General features: G+C 36.2%; 1 protein-coding gene across 1 annotated transcript in view; it reads left to right on the top strand.

The window, feature by feature from the left end:
- LOC118737447 overlaps positions 1 to 25,670 on the top strand; it is a gene marked incomplete in the record, with an annotated part of 206,049 nt that overhangs the window by 9,751 nt on the left and 170,628 nt on the right. Inside the window, 1 exon segment of the mRNA XM_036467942.1 lies at positions 7,870 to 8,351. Within this exon segment, the coding sequence (XP_036323835.1) occupies positions 8,249 to 8,351 (103 nt within the window).

Genomic DNA, 25,670 nt, shown 5'->3' with positions numbered 1-25,670 from the left:
TATATGTACATATGTATGTACATTAGGGCAGGTCAATGTTTTTGACTCAGCGCGTATAACATAGCGGGATTATACGTGTAATTCTAAGCAAATTTGACGAATAAACCATGGGTCTAAAATCAATTAAAAGTTTGCCAAATTGCGAAAATAGGTTTCGAAGTAAATATGAAAATTTAAACTGTTGCGCCCTGTGGTGGAAGTTTTAAGAAAAAAAAAATAAGTGCGGAAATGGATTTCTCATATCAAACAACCCCTTAAAGCATGTTTTTTTTTACCAAATTTAAGCACCTCTTTACGACACCTCAGCAAAATGCTAAGAAACCTATTTTTGCAAGTTGCTAAACTCAAAATTGATTTTAGACCAGTGATGCGCAGAGAGAGATTTTACTGCTATAAAAAAGCTTTGCCTGCGGGCAAGGCAGTGCCCGTAACAGTTTTAGACCCATGGTTTGTTCAGAATATTTACTTAGAATTACATGTAGAAACCTTATGCGCTATACGCGCATAGTCGAAAAATTCTCCCATACAAATTGACCCGCCCTAATGTACGTACATATGTATAAAAAGTAAAGCCTTGGAATATTTTAAGGCAAAGTAATGACAGAGACGAAGAAATGAAAAAAACTTTCAATAAAAAAAGAAGTGAACGCGTGTCGTAAAAAAAGTAAGTAAGAAGTTGTTAAGTTTGGCGTAGACCAAAAGGAGCACCATACAAGTTCTATACGGCGAACAGCATGAAGGTACATATGTATACATATACATATATGCATAACAAATTTGTATAGTGCCGATTCGCGGTTTTAATTACATATGTATCTATGAGTATATGTATGTATGTATATGCATTAGGGGTGTCCTTATAGTTACAAAGTAAGAATTCGCTGTGCATCTCTGGGATACACATCTGGGATAAAATACCTACAGTAAAAATGCTTCATAGCAGTGAGAATGTTATTTTTTCATAGTCTTTAGTTAGATATAAATTTAAGACTTAAATCGCATTTATTTACTATGTCGCAGGATATTATTCTTATTCTTATTGTTTGCCGTTGTAACCATCTGAGAGATTTTGGAGTTTAAAAAAATGCCAGTCGTTTCTCTTCTGTGCCAACTTACACCAATCGGAAGTGCCCAGTGAAGCCTCGCAGAGTAGGCCTTCCCCTAAACTCGCTACGATCAGCGGGTTTCGAGTTGAATAGTTTCAGGGCTAGATTAATTCGTTGGACTGAGTCGTTGTAAAGCTAATCGTTCCATCGTCCGTCGTACTCGCCGTCGCCAAAACGTAAAATCCTTTAAATGTGTACATATTTCTCGTAAACACTGCAAGGACCTCTGTTTTAATTTTCCATGTTCTGCGACATACACCACCACGGGCATGATTGCGACATATAGAGTGTGGTTTGTGTATGACCAGGGAGAACTTTGTTATGGGTTTAAATGCTGGTTCTTAAATAAAAGAATTCATTTAATTTTTTGAATTTTTTTTTCGCTTGGTATCAAACGGCTCGGAGAAGTCCTTTTCAATTCTGAGGAGCTGCTAGCTCAGCGTCATTTTACACAGACATTTGTCAGGTCTAAAGCCACACTGATAAGGCACAAACAGTTCGTTGACAGTGGGCTTAAGTGTTTCACACAATACACTCGATTTGACCTTGTAACCTATGCTTGGAAGGCGGATCCCATGGTAGTTGGCGCGTATGGCGGGGTAGTCTTGTTCAGAGCTAACTTAAATTCCAGTCGTTGGGCATGCGTTCATCATATTATGCATAAGATTTGATGCTTGCAACTTATCAGCCTCTCGCAGCTTAGTTTTTGTTTTCAAACGCGTAATCGCTATTCGTACCTCGTCATAGTAAGGCGGTCTGACATCGACTTAATCGTCATAGGCTGGGGGCTCTGGTTCGTCTTCCCCACTACTGTCAGTGCTGCTTCCATTCAAGAGGAATGTTCCCTCCATAATGTATGTACATTCTGGACACCGGTCACTAGGTCGCCATGGTCGTTCTGACAGGGATCGCCCTGGTCTTGAAACCTTCCGTAAATCTCCTAACTCTCTAATAAAATTTTCGGGCGTTTTTCCTGTCGGCCAGTATTTCAGGCTTTTCGAACTCACGTATTCCGGCATCTCTCTTCTTATTTCGGCAAATAGGCCTCGCTTCCGTCTTCAGGTCCTAAGCGGTCCCACATGGCTTTTTGACACTCCTCATCGTACCATTATTATTATTTCGGGCTCGCTGAAATCCCATTAGCTCTTCGGCGGTGGTACTTATTGCCAGCTTCTTCAAGAGTGCTCTCTGAGGGTAGGTTTGTGAGTCGAGTGGCGAATAAATTGTCCGTCTGTTGTGATTGCAGCTTTTCGACGTTGAGCTTTCCTTGCACTGCAGGGCGCACATTTTTTGCTGCACAGAGGTGGGTGTGCATCTTGACTGCAACAAGATAGTGGTCCGAGTCGATGTTTGGCAGCGTGCCGTCCGTCTATCACATCATTATTGATTAGGTTTCTCGTTTTTCGATCCGCAGACAGGCATGTAGCTTGATGGATCTCTTTATGCTGGACATACTACCACGTTTCGGGCGGCCCCGTGGAGGCTGAATTTTTTCGACAGCGGCGCCAAATATCCCTTCTATCTCACATTGATATTAAAATCGCCAAGTAACATTTTTTTTATCATGTCGAGGTAGCTTCATATGGACGCTCCAGGCACTCATCGAAGATATACTTGGACGCCGCAGCCTTCTCGTCCGTCGGGGCGAGATATTGAAGAATATCGCTTTGATGTGGATTGGTGCTAGACTTTCGTCCACCATTTGAGCTCCATTACGTGGCAACTGCAGTAGACGCGCAAAGCTCCACGTTTACCTTGCCTTTCCCCGTCCACCGCATATCTTGGGTAGCGGTGATTTCAGTCTTTGTCTTCCCGAGGCCATCAACTAGCCCGGCACAGGCCATTCCCCATTTACTTCGAAAAGGTGTTAAGAAAGCAAACGAAAGTAGGGGATGTAGATATATCACATTTAAGAGAAAAATTAGAATAGCACATTTAATTTACCATTGAAGTTAAATTGAATGACCACACAAATCCAAGGAACTTGACGGAATCTTTCCCGCACAACTACAAATAGATAAGTAGTACTCTCTCCATTTGAGTGTTTTTATACCAAAACGGAGCTGGTCCGCTCATGCGACACCAAAATATTTAAAAACTTCGTTTCTTCTAAAAACTCTAGAGGGGCTCATTGATGAATATAAAAAGTTACAATCTATCCTCGAACCGACATATTCCAAGGGAGTTTTCCTCTATATCGAGGGAGCCTTCAATAATCTCTATCCTGAATCTGTTGTGAAAACTTTTTCTGGGGGTGGTTGGTGGTTGCAACTCGTCTGGTGGATTCTTGGGCTCCTTCTGGAATAGACCAATATTATTACAGAACTAAGGGACGGTTTCATAACTAAGTATGTGCACAGAAGAGCGTTCTCTTCCCTCTACTCTGGAATCAAACCGTTAATGCCACACTTCTAAAGGGCACTGGTTGTCAAGTCATAGCGTATGCTAATGATAAAGCAATCGTAGGAACGAGTAAACATCTGCAGGTTCTGAGTGAGTTATTACGAAATGCACTCAGTATTGTAAAGATCTAAGGATAGAAATCCTTTATTTAAATATCCCACATTAAGAGGGCTAGAAATTACTCTCTCAATGGATACCTGAGAGTCATTCTACGCGTGAAACTTGACTGTAAGCCAAACATCGAATATCACTTCAGGACGGCAAATAGCGCCCCATATGACTGCAGACGACTATGGGCAAACAATAAGGAATAAAACCACAAATAGATCAGTGGATGGTGTGATAAGACCCAGGGTGACCGTATGGTGGCTGGCGTTAAACAAGACTTTGTCCAGAGCCAAGTTGGAATGGGTAAAGAGGACGGCCTCCATACTTGTCATGTGAGCCCTGAGCTGTACACCCACCAAAAAACTGAGCTGTACACCCACCAAAAAAAAACTCACTCGGAGGTTAGACATTTAAGGGAGGGGCTTTTACAGCCTAACGTCTGCCTCCGCTAGCAGTCCCGCTAATCTAACCAAACCTAAAGGTGAATGACACGACACGCATACATTCGTTAAAATCCTTAAAAATTTTATGTGTCACTGCACATATGTATGTATGAATGTAAATAAAAATGATGACTAGTATTAATATTGTCATAAATCATCAACTTTCACCTACCTCTATTAAAGGTAAAAAAAAACAAAATATTTGATACAAGAGAGTAAACATTTCTCTCAATACTAAAAATAAACAGAAAAAACTTGGCACTAAAAGTTTCGTACTGCAAGGAAAATAGGAAAATGTGTGTTGCCGATTCCGTTGTTCTGCAATGCCTCCGCTTCATGTCCCTTTGCATACGGTCCTTCCAAAGGTGTTTGTGTGCGCCCTTGCTTTAGTTGCCCACCTATGACCCCTGAGCCCAAGCAACATTTTATCGAAGCGTCATCGTTCATGCGTAGATCCAAGGCGAATTTATACAAGGTGGTGTTGATGGCGAATTAAATTTTCGCCGCGGTACTACTGAATGTCAAAATGAGGTGTTTGTTGTAAACAAGGCGAATTCATTTTACAACAAACACATCATTTTGACATTAAGACGTACCTCGGCGAAAATATAAATTCGCCATCAACACCACCTTGTATAAATTCGCCTTGCGTGGATCAATAAGTTTCGTCAATATTCTTAAGCTGCAAAAACCGCGCTAAAGACCATGGCGATGTATGTATTTCGTGCCTTCGCGGAAAACATTCAGTGGACAAAGAGTTCTAAAAGTGGATGCACTTCATGTTATCTTGAAGATTGCTGACTGTGGGGGACGAAGCTAGCCCTTATACTATGGCAGAGGTTGGGAGAGGATGCCCTCAAGACGGCTTACGCGGATGATGCTCGTGATCCATAATCAGGTAAATCTCTCAGGGAGGTCTTTGTTAAGACACAGAGAATCTTGAATAAGATTTAAGAATGCCGGATCTTGCTGTCAATCCCAGCAAGACAACCCGAGTAGGGTGTTTAGACGGAAAATAAAATTAGAAAGTCTCAAGCTTCCTGTGCTTAGAGGCGTAAACCTCAGTCTATCCGTGGATGAGAAATACCTAGGGGTAACTATAGACACGAAGCTGATATGGAAAGAGCGCTGAAAGTTTTCGAACAGTATCGGAGAACTTTTAGTAAGACCGGGCTAATGTATTCTGAGTATACTTAGTTTTCATCAGTAGTATGGTGGCGCAAGGTTTCTTTGTTAAAAAGGCTATACAAAAGAGCGTGTGTATAGGCAATATGGTCGCCAGCTCCGGCTCTTAATGCTTTGTTGAATTTGCTATCTCTCTTATGCAATGTCAACGGTCTTTCAATCGAAAGTTTCTGCAATACTGAGAGCGGCAGACTGGATAATTGGCGTAAGGTGGCGCGGACATAAAATGAGGATCTGCAGTGACAATCATCTGCTGTTAAGGCCTTGGAAACCAATCGCATCCTTTCAAAGCTAGCCGAGGAATATAAGTTGAGGCTGAGCTCCGTTACAAGGTGGAAAGAGCTTGAATTTGTGAGAGTGTCAGGACGAGATACATTCTATTTCTCTCAACAAACTGCTAAGATTCATTCGCAGAAGAGCAATGAATTCCCACCCCATTCCCTGAATCTATGCCTCCTTAAGTACAATGGGCTATACTGCCCATCTTGTCTTGTTTACAACTTCTTTGGTTTCAAACGGCTCGGCGAGGTTCCCCGCAATTTGGATGGAGCTACTAGCTTTGAAGGATGCCAATTTAAACGTGGATAATGCAAGCAGCTCTCCATACTATCAAAAGTGAATAAGTACACTCAGAAAAAGTCTTCCAAATATATTTCTCTCAACACATGATTTGGTAACTATAACCAATTCATGTGTTGAAAAAAACATATATATGTAGTTGACATAACTAATCTCTTTTCCCATTGTAGTCTGTGTCGATAGACTTATACACAATTTGGCGCCTTATGAAAATCCTCTAATAACATCCCATCAGTACGTTTATGAGCTGCTTCAGTCTTCTTTTTATAGTACAATATGTATATTGTGTCGAAAGTGTCAAGATAAAATAGAAAATTGTTCAAAACAACAGGATTGATTTTACAAAATTCGCTACGATTCCACTCTTTGGACAATCATTCATTGGGCTAGCTCTTCGTCGCCGGATTCGAATAGCTTAGCTGTTACACTGCAGGCTCCAGAGACCTTTCGGTTTTCAAGCAAATTTAGGCTAAACTCACGTCGCGACTTGTCGTCTTGACCGAGCTTAGGGATGCCAGCAATGCGCCTTTACGCTGGTGTAGACTTTCTTATTCAACGCATCAGCGGTATCGCCATGTTGCTTTGAGCATTTTCCCAGTCCTGGTATTGAAGCCCTTAGCTTGAAAGATATTCCCATTGAATTTTCGAGCTTTTTCTTTTCGATTAGCATCTCAAGCTATTTTTATTTTAAGCTCTATTTATTGCCCTCAATTCTGATGAATCCTTTTATTCGGCAAGTCAGTGCTGCAGGCTATCAAGTTTCGTGCTTCAACGAGCAGTCTCAGATATATTATTATGAGAGCGGAATCGACGGTGGGTTCGAAGATCCAATATTTGAAATTAAAATCGACAAGCCAGAATTGACGACGGAGTTAAAGACAATACTTTGCGATGGAGTCTCTTTCCCACCACAAATCTGATAAAATCGGTGCTCCTTCGCACGACAGCTCTACTTAACGTCCCCAGATTCTATTAGTTTCCTGTCTTGCCCCGTCCCGTTTCTTAGAAGGCGGTGATGTTTGTCTTTGCTCTTCGTGGGCAGGCGGGCATAGGCACATTTTCACGATGCCTTGTTGAACCACTTTCCGTCATCCCTTGTAAAATTTGGTTTGGAGACAAACCGTTCTTTCTTAGCCAGGTGCGGCTTAACGGATTCTATACACAGTAGTTGTTCATTCGAGTGCATTTTAAGGTGGGTATAAATCGGCTGTATTTTCAAAAAAAGATAACTCTTTGCAAGTTTGCCGTGATGAAAAGCCAAGGGTCTCATCCGAAGGCTTACAGTACTTTTCATTGAAAGTTTGCATTTTCGTAGTGGGTTCTCTATCCAATGCACAACCAGACCCTGAGCCCATCATTAAAATATATACTTATTAGTCGCTTGCTCCGAGACATACATCTGCCTGCAGCCGCACTTTATTTTAGACAGACTCTGCAGACTTCAGTGAACGCTTAAATCGATTCAGTCATTGGTTGGTTACCGCATCTCGCACATGGATTAGACACGTTACCAACGGCTAAGCTAGATTGGCCATTGGTGATAGTAGAAGAAGATGAAGTCCTCCTTGCGATTGAAAGACTAGGCATAGAAGGGCTTGATTTCACTTGAAATTTCCAATCGGCATAACTTGACATGAAAGGGAAGCGAGTGTTGTGCTGCTGCAAACTGACTTATATAAGTACATAAATACACACACATGAAAATGGATGTATATACGAATCGGTCAGTCGCTAAAATATTTGATATATCTTCATTTGAGATATCAGATATTAACCAAGAGTTTTCGAAAAATACATTGTCAGCAACTGCTAATTACTTAGAGTAAGGAATCTGTAAAGTTTACTTTAATTTTGCTTTTTTTCTTTGCTTAGCTAAAAGTTTTTGTGTATACCAACAAATCAAAGGAATAAGCAGAAATGATTAATCTAAAAAAATCACTATAAAAAAGGAGAGAAAATTAAATAAAGTGTACAGAAAGCGATTGGCAAAGCAGCAAACAATGTATTATAATAATAAAAACAAAAATAAAATCAATCACACACAGACAATTTAACAAAACTTTTCCAAACAAAGTTCAGTAGAAAAATAGTATTACAACCACAAATAAGGGAAAAATAAAACAACTACCACCAATCGCCCATCCCGTGAAAAAGTTGTGCTTAAAATATTAATTTACACGCATACATACATACATATGTACACATGTATATGCATGCAAGTGTATAGAGAGTGATTATATAAAGCAACACAATTAAGTGTACGGTGTTACCAAAATGAAAGTCTCGCAACATCTATAGTTATAAGAATAACATCAATTGGCAACCGTGGAGTCTGCAGTACCCGCCCATTGGCGTGGGCCAACAATTTCATAAGTTATAAAGCGACGCACGCAATCAACGACGTGGGCGATATCAATTACATTGATGGCAATGTGTTTGCTACAACACAGCATCTTAGTTCATCTACTAATTAAATATCTGTTGATCCTGTGCGAAAATGGCTTATTGACAACAAGCAAAACAACAGGTAAGTGGCCCTTATACATGCATACATACATACACATACTTGAGTATATAAACATAGACAATGTGTAACTAGTATGTTATTGATTAACTGATAGTGATAGGTTTCAATTACATAGATGCATAATATAATTATTTACTCACGAGTATAAAAGTATTTATTTTGAGTTGTGGTCATACAATAAATTTATCCGTATGTATCTTGGCGGTGAATTATTTGCAATAGAGATGTCAAAATCCAATAATCGATGCGGTTCAAAAATTCCACAAACTTTTCATCCCAGTTCCAAGCACACCGGGTATTTGCTAGTTGAAGATATTTTCGGGCCAAAGATTTCTCAAATTTCTTTTGTTTGATACCCATGTTGTGATGTTAAGCATTTGTTATTAATTAAATTTAATAGTAATTTTAAAATAGGTGGCAACCCGTCTAAAAATATTTTCGAAAGTAAACTCTTCAGTTTGACACCCGTATTGTGGTATTTTCTTTTATGTTATCAATTTAATTGCATTGAATTGGCGACCCTCGGCAGTAAAATTTCTTCCACCTCGTTAGTTTGATAGCCATATTAATACATAGGTATTTAATTTATTTTGTTTATTAAATAAAATTAAAACTTTCAAACAGGGGCAATCTTCCTCAAAAATATTTTCGGCACTAAACTTTCCTAAACTTCTTTATATAGTTTTATAGCAATATTCTTATATGGAATTTAAAATAAAATTAAAATTTTCAAAGAGGTGGCAATCCTCCTCAAAAGTATTTTCGGCAGTGAACTTTCCTAAACCTCTTCACATAGTTTGATAGCCATATTGTATTATTGTATTCATCTTGTCAATTAAATTGAATTAAAATTTAAAAATGTTTATTTATCATTATTTTCTTTTTTTAACTCACCTCAAAAGTAGTTTTGGCTATAAGCATTCTTACTTTATTACAATAGTTTTTTTATCTTATCAATTTACTTAAATCAAATTTATTGAACAGGTGGCAACTCTCTAAATTTTTGTCTTCTAAACAATTCCGGTATTATAGCGAACAAGTCAAGAAAACATCCTTTTTAAATCATTCAAACTGTTTACGAGTGTAAAAATAGTGTAAAAATAATTTTTGTGTGTTCTATTTCGGCATTTTAGTATGTCAAGTTTTAAGAGAAAAGGTTTATTCGTTGAAACCAATGTCCAGTTGCCACAGCAAATGTGGAAAGAATATTTTCCAAAATCAATTTGAACGAAACAAGAAATAAACTTCATCACTCTGTGGTTCTTTAAGAAATAAGGGTTTTCCTGAAAAAATGCTTCATGAGCTATTTAACTGAAGCTATAGAAACAAATTATCAAAAAAAATTAACAAAGCACACAAAATTAATACTGAATTTCAATAAAACAAAATGCGATTTAAACATCCCATTTTATAAAGTCATTCCATTTACAGGGTTGAGTATAACATCAAATACAATGTGCAAAGGCAACATTTTTTGGATGAAACTAAATCATATCAATCTAATTTGCATATTAAAAACAAATTATCGGTATTTCCATATGGCAGTGTTTGATGTTTTTCCCATTTTTTCTTTGCCTTTGTATGGGCAGAAAATAACATAAATAGCTATACTTTTAAGTTAATACTCATCGGTAAATTGGCTTTAGTTGTTCGCAATTCGATTTGCAAAAAGGTGCACGCAAAGTGAGAACAAAGCAGAAAGAGCAGTGTTTCAATAAAGGGCAAGCACGTAAGTTAATAAAAAATAAAAAATAGAATATAAGAGTTTTTGTTTGGGCAGCCGTTATTATGTCGTTTGACCTTCGTATTTAAGCAATAAACAATCATCATTGCTTTTGTGAAAAAAGTGAAGAATTCCTTTAGGAAATGGATATAAATATCGTCACCCTTATGCCAGAAGCCTGAATGTGCAAATTTATGAGTTTTGAGTTATTGGGTTGACTTGATTAGCCTTTGCATGTTCTAAATTATACCAACACCCAGAATACCATGCGCACACGGAAACTACATATTTTACCAAGTCTGCAATTCTCTATCTTTTGGTCGTATCATTGAATTACAGTTTCGACTGACCGGAAGTGCATTTTTTTTTTTTTTAAATAGGGTATATCTACCTGTTTTTACCAAAGATTCAGATTCTCCGCCTCTAAATGCCCCTCGAACTTAAACTTTTTATTGGAAAACGGAAAAATAGGATTCACCAAAACGGGGATGCTTTGTATTTTTCTCTGACCGGAAGCCCATTTTTTAAATGGAACATACATGTTTTTACCACAGATTCGGATTCTGTGGCCAAAAATACTTTTTTCTAGAATGGACTTCCGGCTAACATAATGGATTCCCGGCCTGTTTACCGCTCTTCTGGTCGAAGTCGGAAATCGGTTACGCCACCAGAGGGTAGAACGTCCCCGACTTTTGAATTAATAAACATTTTCGTCAATTTTCCAGGGGGTCAACTAAATATTACGATTCGAAACTCAATGCGATTCGAAAAGCGACACGGACCAATACAAATTCATAGTGCCAAGTATTCGAATCCCAACGATGTGCATTTCGAATAGCAATGCAGAGTAGACCCTCAGGACGAGTCGACTTTCGAAGTTTATTTAGAGATCTAAAAAGGCACTTCCGAAAAAAAGTTTTAAGTGAAAGTTACGTATTTCTATATGCAGACTCTGAAACTATGGTTAAAGGATGTACATGTATCCCGTTTAAAAAAAGGACTTCCGGTCAGTTCAAACAACTTCCGGTCGAACCCCGAAGTAACTAATACGACCAAAAGATAGGGCATCCCCCACTTGGTAGTTCCAATTTTTGCATTTTCCATTAAAATAAACATTTTAGAAGGGGTGGCCGGGTGGTCTAGGACACTCTGTATAGTAATCCTCCCAGAAGCTGAAATGAATGATTCGGCTTAAAGTTTTGGAGGGTTGCCAACTGTTTGAAAATTTAATATAATTGACAAGATAAATTAAATATTGCAATTTATTTGGCAACCTAAAGAGGTTTGTGAAAATGTATTGCCGAACATATTTTTGAGGATGGTTAACACATGTTTGAAAAATTTTATTCAATTAAATTGATGATCTAAATTAAATATTACAATACGGGTATTAACCTAAAGAGATTTAAGCAAGCTTATTGTTGAACATATGTTTGAGGCAAGAAGAGGTAGATAATAATGAATAAGTTCTCCTTTTTAAGAAATTGCGCGATACGTAGACTCGAGCTATAGCACTAAAAATTAAACCCCAATGAGAAAGTCGATACTTTACCTACTTTCTAAGAAATTTCGAAAATATATTAGCTAACACTCACATTTATTTCAAAATTTAACTTCAAAAAGTTTTTTAAATCTACATCAAGGCGAATATATATAAGGTGGTATCGATTCAACAAATACAACAATTACTTGTATTTTGTTTTTGGTTTTAGCGGGCCATTGTCAAATTTCAGCTATTCTTCTTCGAATGAAAAAGGGCGACAGAAAATACAAACACTCTCACGTTTTCACTCACTCGCTAACGAAATACAAAATTTTGACAATCAAACGCTACTCACAGCTGATGAAACAACATCACATTATATAAATTCGCCTTGATCTACATATTTAATTTTTTTTTATGAACGAGACCATACGAGTTTTCGGAGGGAGTGACAAAACAAAAATACATACTTTTAAGGCACAGTGAAGCACTCCGGGCATGTGAACTAGCATAGAACATCATCAATGGAGTAATTTGTTGGAAACCAAAACATTTCTATATTTGACTAATTCTTGGTGTTATTCTTTCAACTTTCTTTTCTTGGTGCAGCTGCGAGCTACAGAGTTCCGTTGTTCCAAGAGTTTTTACATGGTCTTTCGAGCGAGATCATGCAGGTTCGGTGGTTCCTGAGACGGGCAGCTGGCAAAGCCGAGCCTCCAATCTACCCCGTTACTCACCACGTCTAGAAATGGCTTCGCTTATGTGCCGCGCGCGGAAGGTCCAGTTTCCCCTCCACGGCGCTTCCGTTGTTCATTGTGACAGAGAGCCGCTTCTTTTATGAACCGCGGGGGGACAGGGGTCCGAAAATCCGGGTGTCCGATTGCGAGGAAATTTCTGGCTTCCGCTACGGCTTTAATTATTTGGCCGCCTTCCATTTTAGGGCGCAGAAATCGGGAATCCGTTCCGGAGCCCGATGCGTACAGAACGTTTCCTCTTTCCGCTTTGCTGCCGACTTGCTGGCTCCAAGGAATTAAGTTAATGGGCTCTTCGTCGGTATGCAACATGGTATGGTACTTATCATGGCATCGGCGGCATCGATCTCGGTTGGTGCACGCTTGTACGCGATGTCACATCGACAGGCAATTGTTGCAGAACCGACCGGGGTATTTGCTCGACATATTATGAACATTGCGAAGCGAGTTTCTCATGGAGTTTATGGTGATTTTGTTACGCACCTTGGCTTAGTCTGAACATTGGAAAACTAAGATTAGTTATGAGTTCGTTCTCAGTTCGATATGCATTGTGGATATCGAAGGTCATTTTCAAACGTTCGCCAAAATGTTTATAGGGTATTTTGAATTTGGGTTTCTAGGTTTTGCATTGATTATATGTTTGTAAATAGTTTCAGTTATAATATTTGCTTAGTGGAAATTCGGCATTAGTCTATGAGTATAGCAAGTTTCAAAGATCTATTATAAAAATTATGCCAACCCTGTTTAATTTTGTTAAAAGAAAAAATCATGCAATTTTTTCCGTTATTGTACACTGTTTCCGCGTGAAAACACCCCCACTGAAATTTTCTGGGGAATATTTTTGTTGAATATGTATTTTAACTCTCTATCGAGTCTAAAAACTTATTTTTCTTCTAAATTTTTCAAAATGAGGCTAAAATGGTCCACACGCGTGAGAAATATTGGGTTAAAATTTGGTTGAAAAATATGTTTTACTTAGTTGCCAAAGGTTTCATGTAAGTAGATACATAAAACTGTCTACAAGCATTAATCAACAACCACATTTAATAAACCCATTATACAAGTAAGTTATTTTATGTATGTAAGTATATAAGCATGTGTATTTAACCGCCAGATGACGAACTATGTATATAAAAACAAGCTGCTTATTTTTATATACTTACACGTGTACAATATGTATATGTACATAAGTGTGCTCTAAACATCAATATGTGTATTTAGGTACATACATAAATATGTATATGCTGAAATATTTTTGTTTGTTTCAATCCACCGAAAATGTATGAAAAGCCAACAGCTTTTGCACGCAACTTCGCCAATACACAATGGATTACGTATACGCCACGGTGTGCACGCAAAACAATTTTTTTGTAAAGCCATTTACAAATATGCTACTTAAGGGCCGACATGTTCAGATCCAGAAAGGCAAAGTGAAACTTTTCAAAAATGAAATTATAATTTACTGCATCAAGCTCTTAAAAATCACAAAAATATTTCATAAGTTCCTTCATTTATGCATGAATGTACATATGTATGTATGCGTAGCAAAGTTAAGAACAGCAGAAGACTCTTTAAAAAAGGCACAAAAAAGTAAGTATATACATACACATGTACATTAAACTGTCTCCGGCTTCAAACAATGAAATATCGGGTCTTTTTCCACAAGCGAATTATAAGTTTTGATTAATTTTATGAAATCCCCCCATAATATTTTAGCTGAATTCAGTGGCATTCGTGAATTGAACATCGCTGAATATAAGCATAAAAACCACATTTTCCATTAAAAAATTATGTGATTTTCTTTTTGGGTTGTTGTTGAGTCTTTAACCGGCTTCCAAAAAGGAGGAGGTTTTCAGTTCGTCGGAATATTTTTTATTATTATTTCATTTTTTTATTATTTTTTATTTTTTTTTTTATGTATGTTACCGCATAACTTTGGACCACGTCAACCGATTTCGATCATTTTTTTTTGCATCGGAAAGGTAGTTTTCGGTTTTTTTTTGCTTAAAAATTACTCGTTCTTTAACATCATGAACAGTGTGTGTGAAATTAATCTATCAAAACTATTTTCAACGCCGTCCAGACCACCCGAATAACTAAGTGTTGAGCTAAAATGCTTTATGGAAGTAGTACTTAACGTCTGTTCGTATGCCATCCTTCTATGTACGAGTATGTAATTATGTACATATATACATATATAATTATATATAAATATATAAATATATGTGACTACAGCAACTAACATGACATGAATAATATATTTATTTCGAGGACACCACCACCATCATGCTTACTGCCAACCACTTGCTCACCACTGCGACAGATGGTTGCTCCACGAATGGCCTGCTTCCACTTTTGCGTTCAATAATTTCTCTTTTAATAAGTTGGTTTAATTTTAATACAGAAATATGTCTTAATGGAAATTAATAAGTTATTTGTCTGTATTTTCTTTTAAAGTTATTTTACTTTTCCGGTGGCAGGCGAAAAAACCACGTCATTAATGCGTTATTGTAAACATTTATGTAGACATAGATATACAGATAGATAGATAATCAATAGAGGTATGCACTGCGACCAAGAGATCTATTGTGCCCTCATATATTTACAGTACTTCATCTAATCCGATTGTATTGATTCGTCACTTGGCCAGTATTGGCCCAGGTACCTCTCTTGTCTTCCCGCGACCGCCTCGCATTCGCAGTGTTGATTCCTTAGCCTGTTCCTTTCCTTCCTGAGCTCTTCCTTGATTGTGCTATGTCTAATCGCTAAGAAGGGCTAAGGCCCTATACGCGACGAGACGGCCGCCATTCTAGCTAGTCGGACCGCTTCCTCGTTACCCGCAACTCCTATGTGACCTGGTACCCAAGTTAGTTGGATGTCGTTGTACTTCGCCAGGCTGTTGAGCCTATCAATGCACTCAAGAACCAAGGATAACTTGATCTCAAATGATGAGAGGTCCTTGAGTGCCGCCTGGCTATCGCTCAATATTAAAATTTTCTCATTACGGTAATTCCTATGTAGGTTGATCACTGCACACAGACTGATGGCATAGACCTCCGCTTGGAAGATACTCGGCCCATAGGCGCCAGAGTCAATACCTTCCGGAGTCTTCGAGCCATCTACCATTGCAACGAGCTCGATTGGATATGCCTCTCCATGAGAGAGGTGCTCCAAGTCGGCTGGCAAAGTTAACCACCCTAGGCTTATCATCTCTGGGGTGTAAAGCTAATGGAATTCGGGAGCCTAGCTTGTCGCTGTTCAATGCTAGGGTTTTGCTTCTTCGAGAATCACCTCCAGCGCTGCCGTCGGTCATGTGCGCATTGCCCCCCTGATGCATACACATGCCTGACGTTGAAGCTTGGTGAGGGATCGCCTCACCGTGGTGAAGGTGGTTCTGGAGACCCAAGCCACTGTTCCATAGGTGACTATTGGTCTAACTATCATGGTATATATTCATATCAGGATCTTGGGACTACAGACCCAGGTCTTCCCTGCCAGACGTTTGCATACCTTTAGTGCCCTCGTAGATTTGGAAGTGAGCGCATCAACATGTGCCTTCTACAGAAGTTTAGAATCTAGAGTTAGTCCCAGGTACTTAACTTCGGTGGCGACGTTGAAATGTTCCTCATGCCTGGAAGTGTTAGAAAAGGGGACGATAACCGTTTAATAAGGTTTGATGCTGAGGCCCGTAATCACGCACCAGTCTCTTGCCAGGTTTAGTCCCCTTTGCACTATAGCCTTGGCGGCGGATGCCATTGTCGGTGAAAATCCGTAGGAGTTCGTCCACAACTAAGCAGGAGAGGGAATAAAACTCCTCCCTGCGGGCAACCTTTTGTAGTTTTTAGCTGTACTACGCTGCTCCGATGTCGGTTTCTGCGATTTTATGTAGACATACATATATATGTATGTGGGGCATTCCCGCCTAATTCGGATATCATTTTACTTTTGCCTTTTGCATCACCTAGGCACAGAGAGGCCACCCTGATGGCATTTAAAACCGAAAAAAAAATTTCAAACCCGTTTTTCTATAAAAATTTTTAAAAATTCTGAAATTTGTAATATAAAATATTGTTTTCCAAAAACTGATTGATTTTCTTTAAAATTATGTATTTCTAAAACAGTGTCACGCATTCCGCAACTTTTGAGCCTAGTTTGATAATGGGATCTATTTTTTGTCCAACTCAACGCCAAAAATTTTGACTGCGTCAAATAAGATGCATTAATCAAAAAGATAAAAATCCTACATTTTAGATATAGAAATTCTCTACATAATTGCAGTCGGAAGTACTCTGATTCAATAATAAAAGGCTTGCTTCAGAAAACAGTTTTTTCGCTCCCTCTTGACAAAATCGGCTCCCTTAGCAAGGCACTGTATGTGGGTTCGTGTGTGTGTGCAAAGCTTTTGTAAGGGAGCTAAGGGAGTGTCAAAACTCAAATGTCACTAGTGAGCAAACCTTTAATTATTGAATCATGAGAAGTATTCAGTGGGTCGAAATACATCAAAGTACACACCACTTTTTTCGGATCTTTTTGTTTACTGGATATCTTATTTTAAGTAAAAAGACCAGAAAAAATAAATGTATTTAATGCTGTCTTGATTAAAAGAATTGGGAGGAAATAAGCCATTTTGGTAGGATTTTGAACCAGCTCTTGGTAGTAAAAAAGTGGCAACCCTGGTTGTGTCCCTTTTGAAGATAGTGTGTGATATGTATTCATGTATGTATGTAATTAAAGTTTTCATTAAATGCGTCATGAGTTATAAGTAGGCTATCTTCTAACAACCGCACAGCAACTTGCCAAATGATAACAATGGTAATGACTACAGACGACAAAGTTTGCCAACGAGAGAATACTAAAAAACAGTGTTGCCATTTTAGACGTTTTCCGGCTGCGATAGCAAACAACCGGAGAAAATTCGGTTTAGCCGGCAGCGGATTTGTTAGCAGTTTTGAAAAAATAGCGGTTTTTAGCCGATTTTGCTATTTGCTTTATTTTATTAAAATTCAAATATACAAGTTTTTATTTTTACAAATTTAGTGATCCAAAATCTATTAGAAATGCGTAGTCTTATCTCTGCGAAAATTTTCATATCGGACTGTGTTATATAAAATTGAAAAACAATTGTTTCTAACCCGAAAAGTCTTCGCATAGCGTGCCGATTTTAATATTCTTTGTTTTAACCGAGTGACTCAAATACATATTTATGTATAAACTGGGACGCGCCATTTTAGCTGATTAAAAAGTTACAGTTTTTCTAAAATTTTGCAGAATTTTCATAATTTTTACACAAAGTCTGAAATCTGGATGTAGTATATGGTGTTTGTTAAGTAATGAGTTACATATTCATAAAAAATAATAAACATTAAATAAACTAAAGAAAAATAGGCAGAACTTGCTTAAATTTTGCATCTCAGTTTATTTTTGGGAGAACGTAGCGGGGATATTCTTCATAAAATTTTTGTCATGAATGTCTTAAATTTAAGCGTGAAGTTTTATTCACAACACTTAGAAAATAAAAGAGCACGAATTTCGATGTGGAGTAGAACTCTCTGGGAAGACAATACCTGTGAATAATTGCATCATGGTGCAAACATACTTTATTTTTGTTATTATTATTATTATTTCCGAGTTGTGGCCTTCGGCCGCACTGGAAGTAATAACCTCATCAGTCCAACTCCGATTACGCCATCCACAGTATTTTTGCGCAAAATCCACCTCCAAATTTACAATAAAAGTGCATATTTCAAACGGAAATCTTTATTTTAAATTGAAACTTAATCGCTGTGCTAGACGTATGTGTAAAATTTTTTTATTCGGGTCACTTGTTCGGACACGATAACTCAAAATCATTGTACAAATAACCGAACCGTACCCAAACTGTCTTACTTATGCATTTTTCTATAAACAAAAATTTTATAAATGAATTTTCACCGTTATCTCCCTCACAAAAGGGTCGTTCTGGCCCTCTTTTTATAAAGCCCGAATAAAATGTCATTTTGAAGGTCGATAGAGGGTTAAAACCTTCTAGAAAATTATTTGCACCGGATGCAATTCTTGCAGAATATTGTTGGTGGTATAAGCACGTGTTTGAGGATCGTGATCATGAAGAATTTCAAGATGACGCAGTAGAGCCAGCATTGGAATCACACGGGAACATCATGTGTGACTCAGATTCTGATCACAGCGATGATTTCGATGCTGATTTTACACTTCCCGAACCATAAAGCCCGAAAGAGCAAGAGTTATACACATATATAGACGAAATATAAAATAAAGCATAAAAAGTTGGGGCATATTTTAATTTTCTGTGGACTTACAGATTCTTTATACAAAGGTTTTGTCCGAGAGGACCCCTAGTGAAATCGTATGGCAAATAATTTTCTCGAATATTTTAACGCCCTAGCGACCTTCAAAATGCCATTTTACTTGGACTTTCTAAAAAAAGGGCCAAAACGACCCTTTTGTGAGGGAGCTAACGGGTTAAAACGTTCTACAAAATTATTCCTCGTAAAGTTTTACTATATGTCTCGAAACAACATATTTCTCTCTGATACGTATTTTTACTTTTTTTTCATTTATTCTAAAGATACTTAGGAAAAATGTTGCAAATTTAAAATGGTCATAGCAAAGAAATTTGACCAAAGAATGCAAAACGATTTTGAGGTTTTACTATTTGAGTGCCATACTTTCTAGCCATTTTGCGGGACAAAATGGAACCTACTGAAAATGTTACAATATATATAAGAAGGCAACATTTTTTAATACGGTGTTTCCACGATTCGTAATTCGCCCTCTCATTCGTAATTCACCCTCTCATTCGTAATTCGCTCTCCCATTCGCAATTCGCTCTCCCATTCGTCATTCGCTCTTCCATTCGTCATTCGCCTTGCCAATTACCTTCCGAATTACGTAATTCGCCATACAAAATTTTAAGAGCGAATTACCTCATTTGTAAGTAATTCAAATCGAATTACCATGCGAATGACGAACGAATCGGTGCCTTCTCTAATATTTATCGGAAATATATAGAAGTTTTCACCTTCCTGGTCCCATTTTCTGGCACTTTTTCTAGTTATGGAATAATATTAATAAAATATTCTCTATATAAATTAAAACTGTTGATGATAACTTTAATTTTAGCTCCATTTTCGATAATAATAAATAGCGAAAAACAAGAACAAGAACGAGAGCTGCCAAACGAATTACTAATGTGTGTGTCGTGGAAACAGGGTAATTCACGAATTACTTAGCGAATTACTTAGAGAGCGAATTATGAATCGTGGAAATATCGTATAATAGAAAAGAAAACGCCATAAGTTTGTAAGCTATCTCTGATTTTATATTTAATTAATTCAAATATGACTTCTGATGTGAAGCTTTGCTACGTATAATCTTTGTGAACAAAAAAATTCAATGAGTTCACTAGTCTTTCAAATTGTTATTTATGTATTAAAAAAAATATTCTAGTTGAAACATTTTAGCCGTTTTTAGCCGTTTTTTCATCCAATCTAGCCGATCGCCGCGAAAGTTCTGGCAACACTGATACAAACACAACGGCAGTGCGAAATTGTCTAGAACATTTCGAATTAATAAAATTTTCCACTAATTAGTTGCAAAACATTTCAACTTTACTTTATTTTTGTGTTTCTGTTTTGGTTCTTTTTTGATTATTATTTTCATTATTATTACTTTCCTAATTTCATTTCGGCTAATGTTTAATTTCATTTAACTGTGGAGCTTTGTATGTATATACATACATTTGTACAAGCATATTTCTCAAATTTTTGCAAATTTTACCACATCCAGGCACAAAACAAATGTGGGTGGATCCTGTCTGTATTATAAGCGCTTTGCTATCTATGTATATATGTACGTATGCATTACATATCCACTCTCATATTTTTTTTGTGTAAAGTTCTCTCGCTATGTGGCTACCAGGATGAATGGCTGACATGTATCTCCTTATCTTTTTGTATGCCACGTGTCTGTGTGTTTGCTTTAGAGTTAAGTGCTTTCATTTGCTATCATGAATTTTCCCAATTCTTGTCGCCTTTTGTTGGTTTCTTCAGCAGCTATGCCATTGTTATTAGCTTGAATGTGTGGCCCTCATACCAATAAAATATCGCATATAAGAATGATTTAAGTAAGTTACATGCATACATACATACATAAGTTCGTTTCCATGTTCCTATCACTCGAAGTGTATCTATTTGACAGCCACATTGCCAACTAATTGGGTCTAATATCACAAATCACAAGCTACGTTAACAAATAGAAATAGAATTGCATAGAAAAATTAAAAAAACATAGGACCGAGTTCACAGTTTCGTGAACATACCAAACTCCAGAAATAGGTCTTTGACACTTTTAGGTGGAAAATCGGAAAGCATTTTTGGATTGTCCATAGTTAAACGACTGGTAGTTTTTACTTACATTCGTAAAAAATTTTACTTACATACGTCAAAAATTTAACTTCACATTTGACATCAGTGACGAAAAACGGAGTGTCAATCACATGACACCAAAATTTTGACGACAGTCTTTGACATGTAGATGTAATTTCATCAGTTTTTATGATGTATTTGACACCAAGTGAACAGCTGTTAAGTTAAGGCAGTTTTTGATGTCAGTACTTTTGACACAATGAAAACCAAGTATTAGATAAAGTTTTAAGATCATAAAGCATCTGAAATCTTATTTAGTTTTTCGTGAATTTATTTGTATAGCTGGGTTGTGTAACTATTTAAATCAATAAATACATTGCACTGTGAGTTAATACTTAAACATTTATGGTGACGTACAATAATGTCAATGACAGTAATACAAACCTTAAAAGTGAATTAATGTCAATGACATTAATACATAGGCCATATTTTCGAGGACATAAACCAACTTTCATTTTGTGAATTTAAGTCTACATAACGAAATCTATTTTTATAACATATTACATTATTATTATTATTATAACATATTATATATTTCACTTTTAGAGTGTGAATCAATTCCAAACTGACTTAATGTCAATTGACATTATTTCACTTTTGCCTATGTATTAATGTTATTGACATTATTCCACGTCACTATATTTATCGAAGTTCCGATAGTTCCATTTTCTTGGATAATTTTAATTCATTCGCCGCATCGAAAATATCAATTTTTTTATGCGATACATCGATGCAATATTTTGTTGCTTCATATCGAAAAAAGTCGATGTATTTTACAGAAAGAAAAATTTATACGAATTTAGCACCACAAAGTTAGATTTCAAAAATTCGCCATTTTTGAGCTAAAATTCGATTAAAATGCGAATCCCGAATCTTCGAATATAGAATTTACCCATCCCTATTATAAACCAGTGACCGCAACGATTATGATCCTTATAATGAAATTCATAATTTGACTACTAAAATTGGATTATTATTTTTCCGATGTAATTTGACCGTTATTTTATGATTTTTATTTTTTTCAATCAAGAATAACTGTTAAATTTGGGTTTTTATTTTTATTTTTTTTTTGTCACATTAAATCGCTATTTTGTAATTTTTATCTTTTTGATCTTCCACAACCGTTATTTTAAGATTTAATTTTTTGATCATAAAAGAAAAAAACCAATACGTTTATAAAAACACAGCTTCAATTGGAAAAATCCAAAAACGCAAATTTAGCGATAATTTTTTTTTAAGAAAAAAAAATACATTTTTAAAAATTTATAGAAATATCTTGTCTACGTCTGGCTCCGGTTTATACCTTCATGGCTCCATAGTTGAGTTAAGTTATTTTTTTGAACAAAATGATTTGCTTTTATGATTTTCTTTAGAAATATACATATTGATTTCATCGTGTGGTGTAATTTAACACCAAAAGTCATAAAAAATAAAGAAGACTTTAGATACTTTATAAAACGTAAATTTTTTATGAAAATGTCACTTTATAAAGCTCTTTAAATCTATTATATCTTTTATGAATAAGGCCTTAAGTCTTTAAGAATTTTTATACTCGACCATGCGATTGTGAAACCGGACCTTATTTTTGATTTTGTTGTGTTTTTTGTTTTATTTATCTAAGTTGGCTTGGTTACCGCAAAATGTTGGCAAAGTTTTACTTCAATGAAACCAGGAATACCAGGAAAATTTAGTTGGCTTCGCAAAATTGAAATTTTCCACATTAAATACTAAATTCATGTTTTGCAATTATCACGCGTGTATGTGGATGCTATTTGCCAGTTGCTGAGCGTAAAACAATTACATGTAGCCATACTGCTTCATTAAATTAAATTCATTTCATTAAATTAATTTAAAATTACTTTACAAGTATTTAATATGAATTACGGGTACTTTGACAAGCGACACGGCCAGTCAATATTGCATTTTTGAAATATGTATGTATTCAATGTCGTGGAGCTATAAAAGGAATTATGTACATAAGGTTTAAGTTAGGCAATTTTTGTATTTTGCCCATGCCAATTTTATACTTTTATCTGTTTCGTCCACGTCTTATTTTTTCCCCTTAACTTTGCCTGCAGTTAATGTTACATATATTTATCGACTTTATTACATTTTTATTTTACCAAACACACTTTTTTATATTTTACTTTCGCCATTTTCCACTCTGTCACTTTGTATTCGTTCATTTTTTCATTGTCGTAATTCATTTTTCGTGTATGGAATATTCAATTAGACAACTTACTTTTTAGGCACGCTGTTCTTCTGTTGCCCAAGCTGGCATAGTTACTATAGCTCGGCAAATGTGCGAGATGATGCCTCCATACCAGCATTCAGTCCCAGCGTCAGCCATGTTTTTGACACCTTGCAGCCTCTCCATATTCGCGTTATCAATTGTAGATATCTTCTTCTTATATGCTCATTCCATGTAATTGCCGTAGTCGTCTTATTATGTATGCATGGCTTATAAAGTTTATGTTTGTAGAAGTTTTTAGAGCGTTAACAATTATACGCTTATGACAAGTGGGATTTGTAATTAATTCACGCGGTGTTAGGCACTTCTATCGAATACATTGATTCCGCCTCCAGTTAGTTTTGTTATCCTTGAAGTTGTAATCGCTTAGATTTTACTGACACTGCTGCCACGTTTTAAAAATGAATAATCATTTGGTATCTATGCGGTAAGATGGGTTACTAGTATCGTGGGGAATCTTACGAAGGACAGATATTTTTTAATCGTATATTTTTATGATATAAATTAAGTTATAAGTTTGAGGAATGTTAGGAGGCACGAAAAGCTTAACCTTCTTAATATTTATCTATAAAATTCTGTAATAATTCTTCTACTACGAGCCGGAACAGATTTTGATGAAATTGGGAAGATATGCAGATATGTATGTATGTAGGATACATGCCTATATTATAGTAAATATTTCTGTAAAATATGTATCTGCTGGAATCAAGATATTTTTAAAAGCCGAACTATTAGTCATATTAGTCCCACTTTGAAAAAAATATCCTATGTTTGCTGCATATGGTGTAATATTCCAAGAAATGTCACGCCAGTTGTCGCTGGGATCATTGTATCAGCGATAATATTTAGAATATACAAATGTTCTATAGAAAATATTGAAAAAATCTCATTAAAAATTTAATCATTAGAATCTAAGCTCAAGTTACGTATTTTAAAAATATTATTTGTGGTCAGATTTCCCAAGATAGTTGAAGGTGTCGGTATATTGCGAAAAAACGCGTAGATGATCAGCTGATAGGTTGCTCTAGACATAACAAGAGATCCCTGCTATGCTTATAATAGTAAAAGGTGGCATATTTAGTGTCGCTTTCTCAAGTATGTTTTAAAAACTATCTGCCACTCAAAATTTTTTTCATAACAAAATATGTGTTTAAAGAGTAGCGCGAAGGAACTAAAGTAAATGAATATGGATTTATGCCGGTATGCTGTTTACAAAAAAAAAAACTAACAAACAACACAGTTCAAGCTTCTTTCTTGTAATGGAGCGACTCTCACGTTGTCATCAAAGCTTGTCCTCTGGGTTTACACGACTATCAAACACCAATACCAGTGTTGCCATTTTAGTGCTTTCGGGGCTACATTTAGCTCTTTTAATTTTAAATTGCCGCAGAATTTTTTTAGCCCTTACCCCTTTTAAGCTTTTTTAAATTTGAAACAGCCTTTTGAGGCTCCAGATATCTTAACTCAATTTTAAACATTAAAGTTAAACATTTCTCTTATTTGTGTGGAAACATTTTCAACTGAAAGAGTTATTGTAGCAAGAATTGAAATTGGCCGCTTTTGTTATATTTGTCAAAAGTTAAAAATTTTCTGTCCGATTTAGGCGCTCTTATGTTTCGCATTTATGTAATAAAATTGTCCTTCGTACTAACTCTTTTAATTTTTGTTTTACAAAGGTTATCACCGAAAAGGAATGAATAAAAATAAACAATTTTCGAAAATGCTTGAAAATTTCCTTATCTTTCGAATTTAAACGCCTGAAACTCAAAAAGTATCCAAAGAATATTAGTTGCGTTCGCTTTTATGTAGTTTTTTTTTGTGGCAATATCAGCAAAAGACCTAGAAAACAGGTTTTTGCCTATATCTCGACAACTCTTCCTTGGGAAAGTAAATGAGAAACTCTTTTAAGCGCAGTCCTTTTTCGTATAAACTAGTGTAATTAATGAACTCGTAGTTATTCTATTTTTACGTCTTATTTTTTCGAGTTTTTACCTCAGAATGTTTGATTAGAATAAAAACTTTATGTGCTTATCTACCTAAATAAATAAAATTTTAGAAATTCGTTCTAAAATAATTAAAAAATATTATATCGATGAATAATGAAACTAGCCCTTTTCCTAGCTCTAATTTTTTTTTACTTAGTCCTTTCTATCCATTTTTTCTGGATAATTATTTCTGGCAACACTGACCAATACTAACTTACGGAGCGTAAATGTGTTGGCTAGCACTAGATAATATTGTGCAACGTCAGGAAATTAGGCAATATACAAAGAAAAACTTATGCAGATGCTACAGAGCAATTCAGCCGAGTACTTCTGATGCGATTAATAGGATCCTGCATCAAATGCCCATATAACTCCACATCAGACTCAAAGAGTTAGGCTGCTGGAGGGCACTGCAGCACGTCCATCGTGGTATTCTTTACAGCTTATCGAATCAGAAATTATTACGGTCGTCCCGAAATGCATGTGGAAAAAGTAAAGTAGGAATTTGTATGCTCTCACCCCCTAGGATTGTTCTATACAAAAAAAAATATAGCCCAACTTTTATTTTGAAATCAAAACATACATACTTAGAAGTCACTTAAAGTGCTCAAAGTTTTCCTTGTATTTTATATTGGAAAAAGAACAAATTTTCTTAAAAATAAATATTTTTCGATCGGAAAG

Source organism: Rhagoletis pomonella, unplaced genomic scaffold (assembly GCF_013731165.1).
Source record: "Rhagoletis pomonella isolate Grant_MI unplaced genomic scaffold, Rhpom_1.0 Rhpom_scaffold_00004, whole genome shotgun sequence".
NCBI lineage: Eukaryota > Metazoa > Arthropoda > Insecta > Diptera > Tephritidae > Rhagoletis > Rhagoletis pomonella.
Note: the sequence above shows the minus strand (reverse complement) of the source record. Positions and strands in the feature narration are given on the sequence as shown.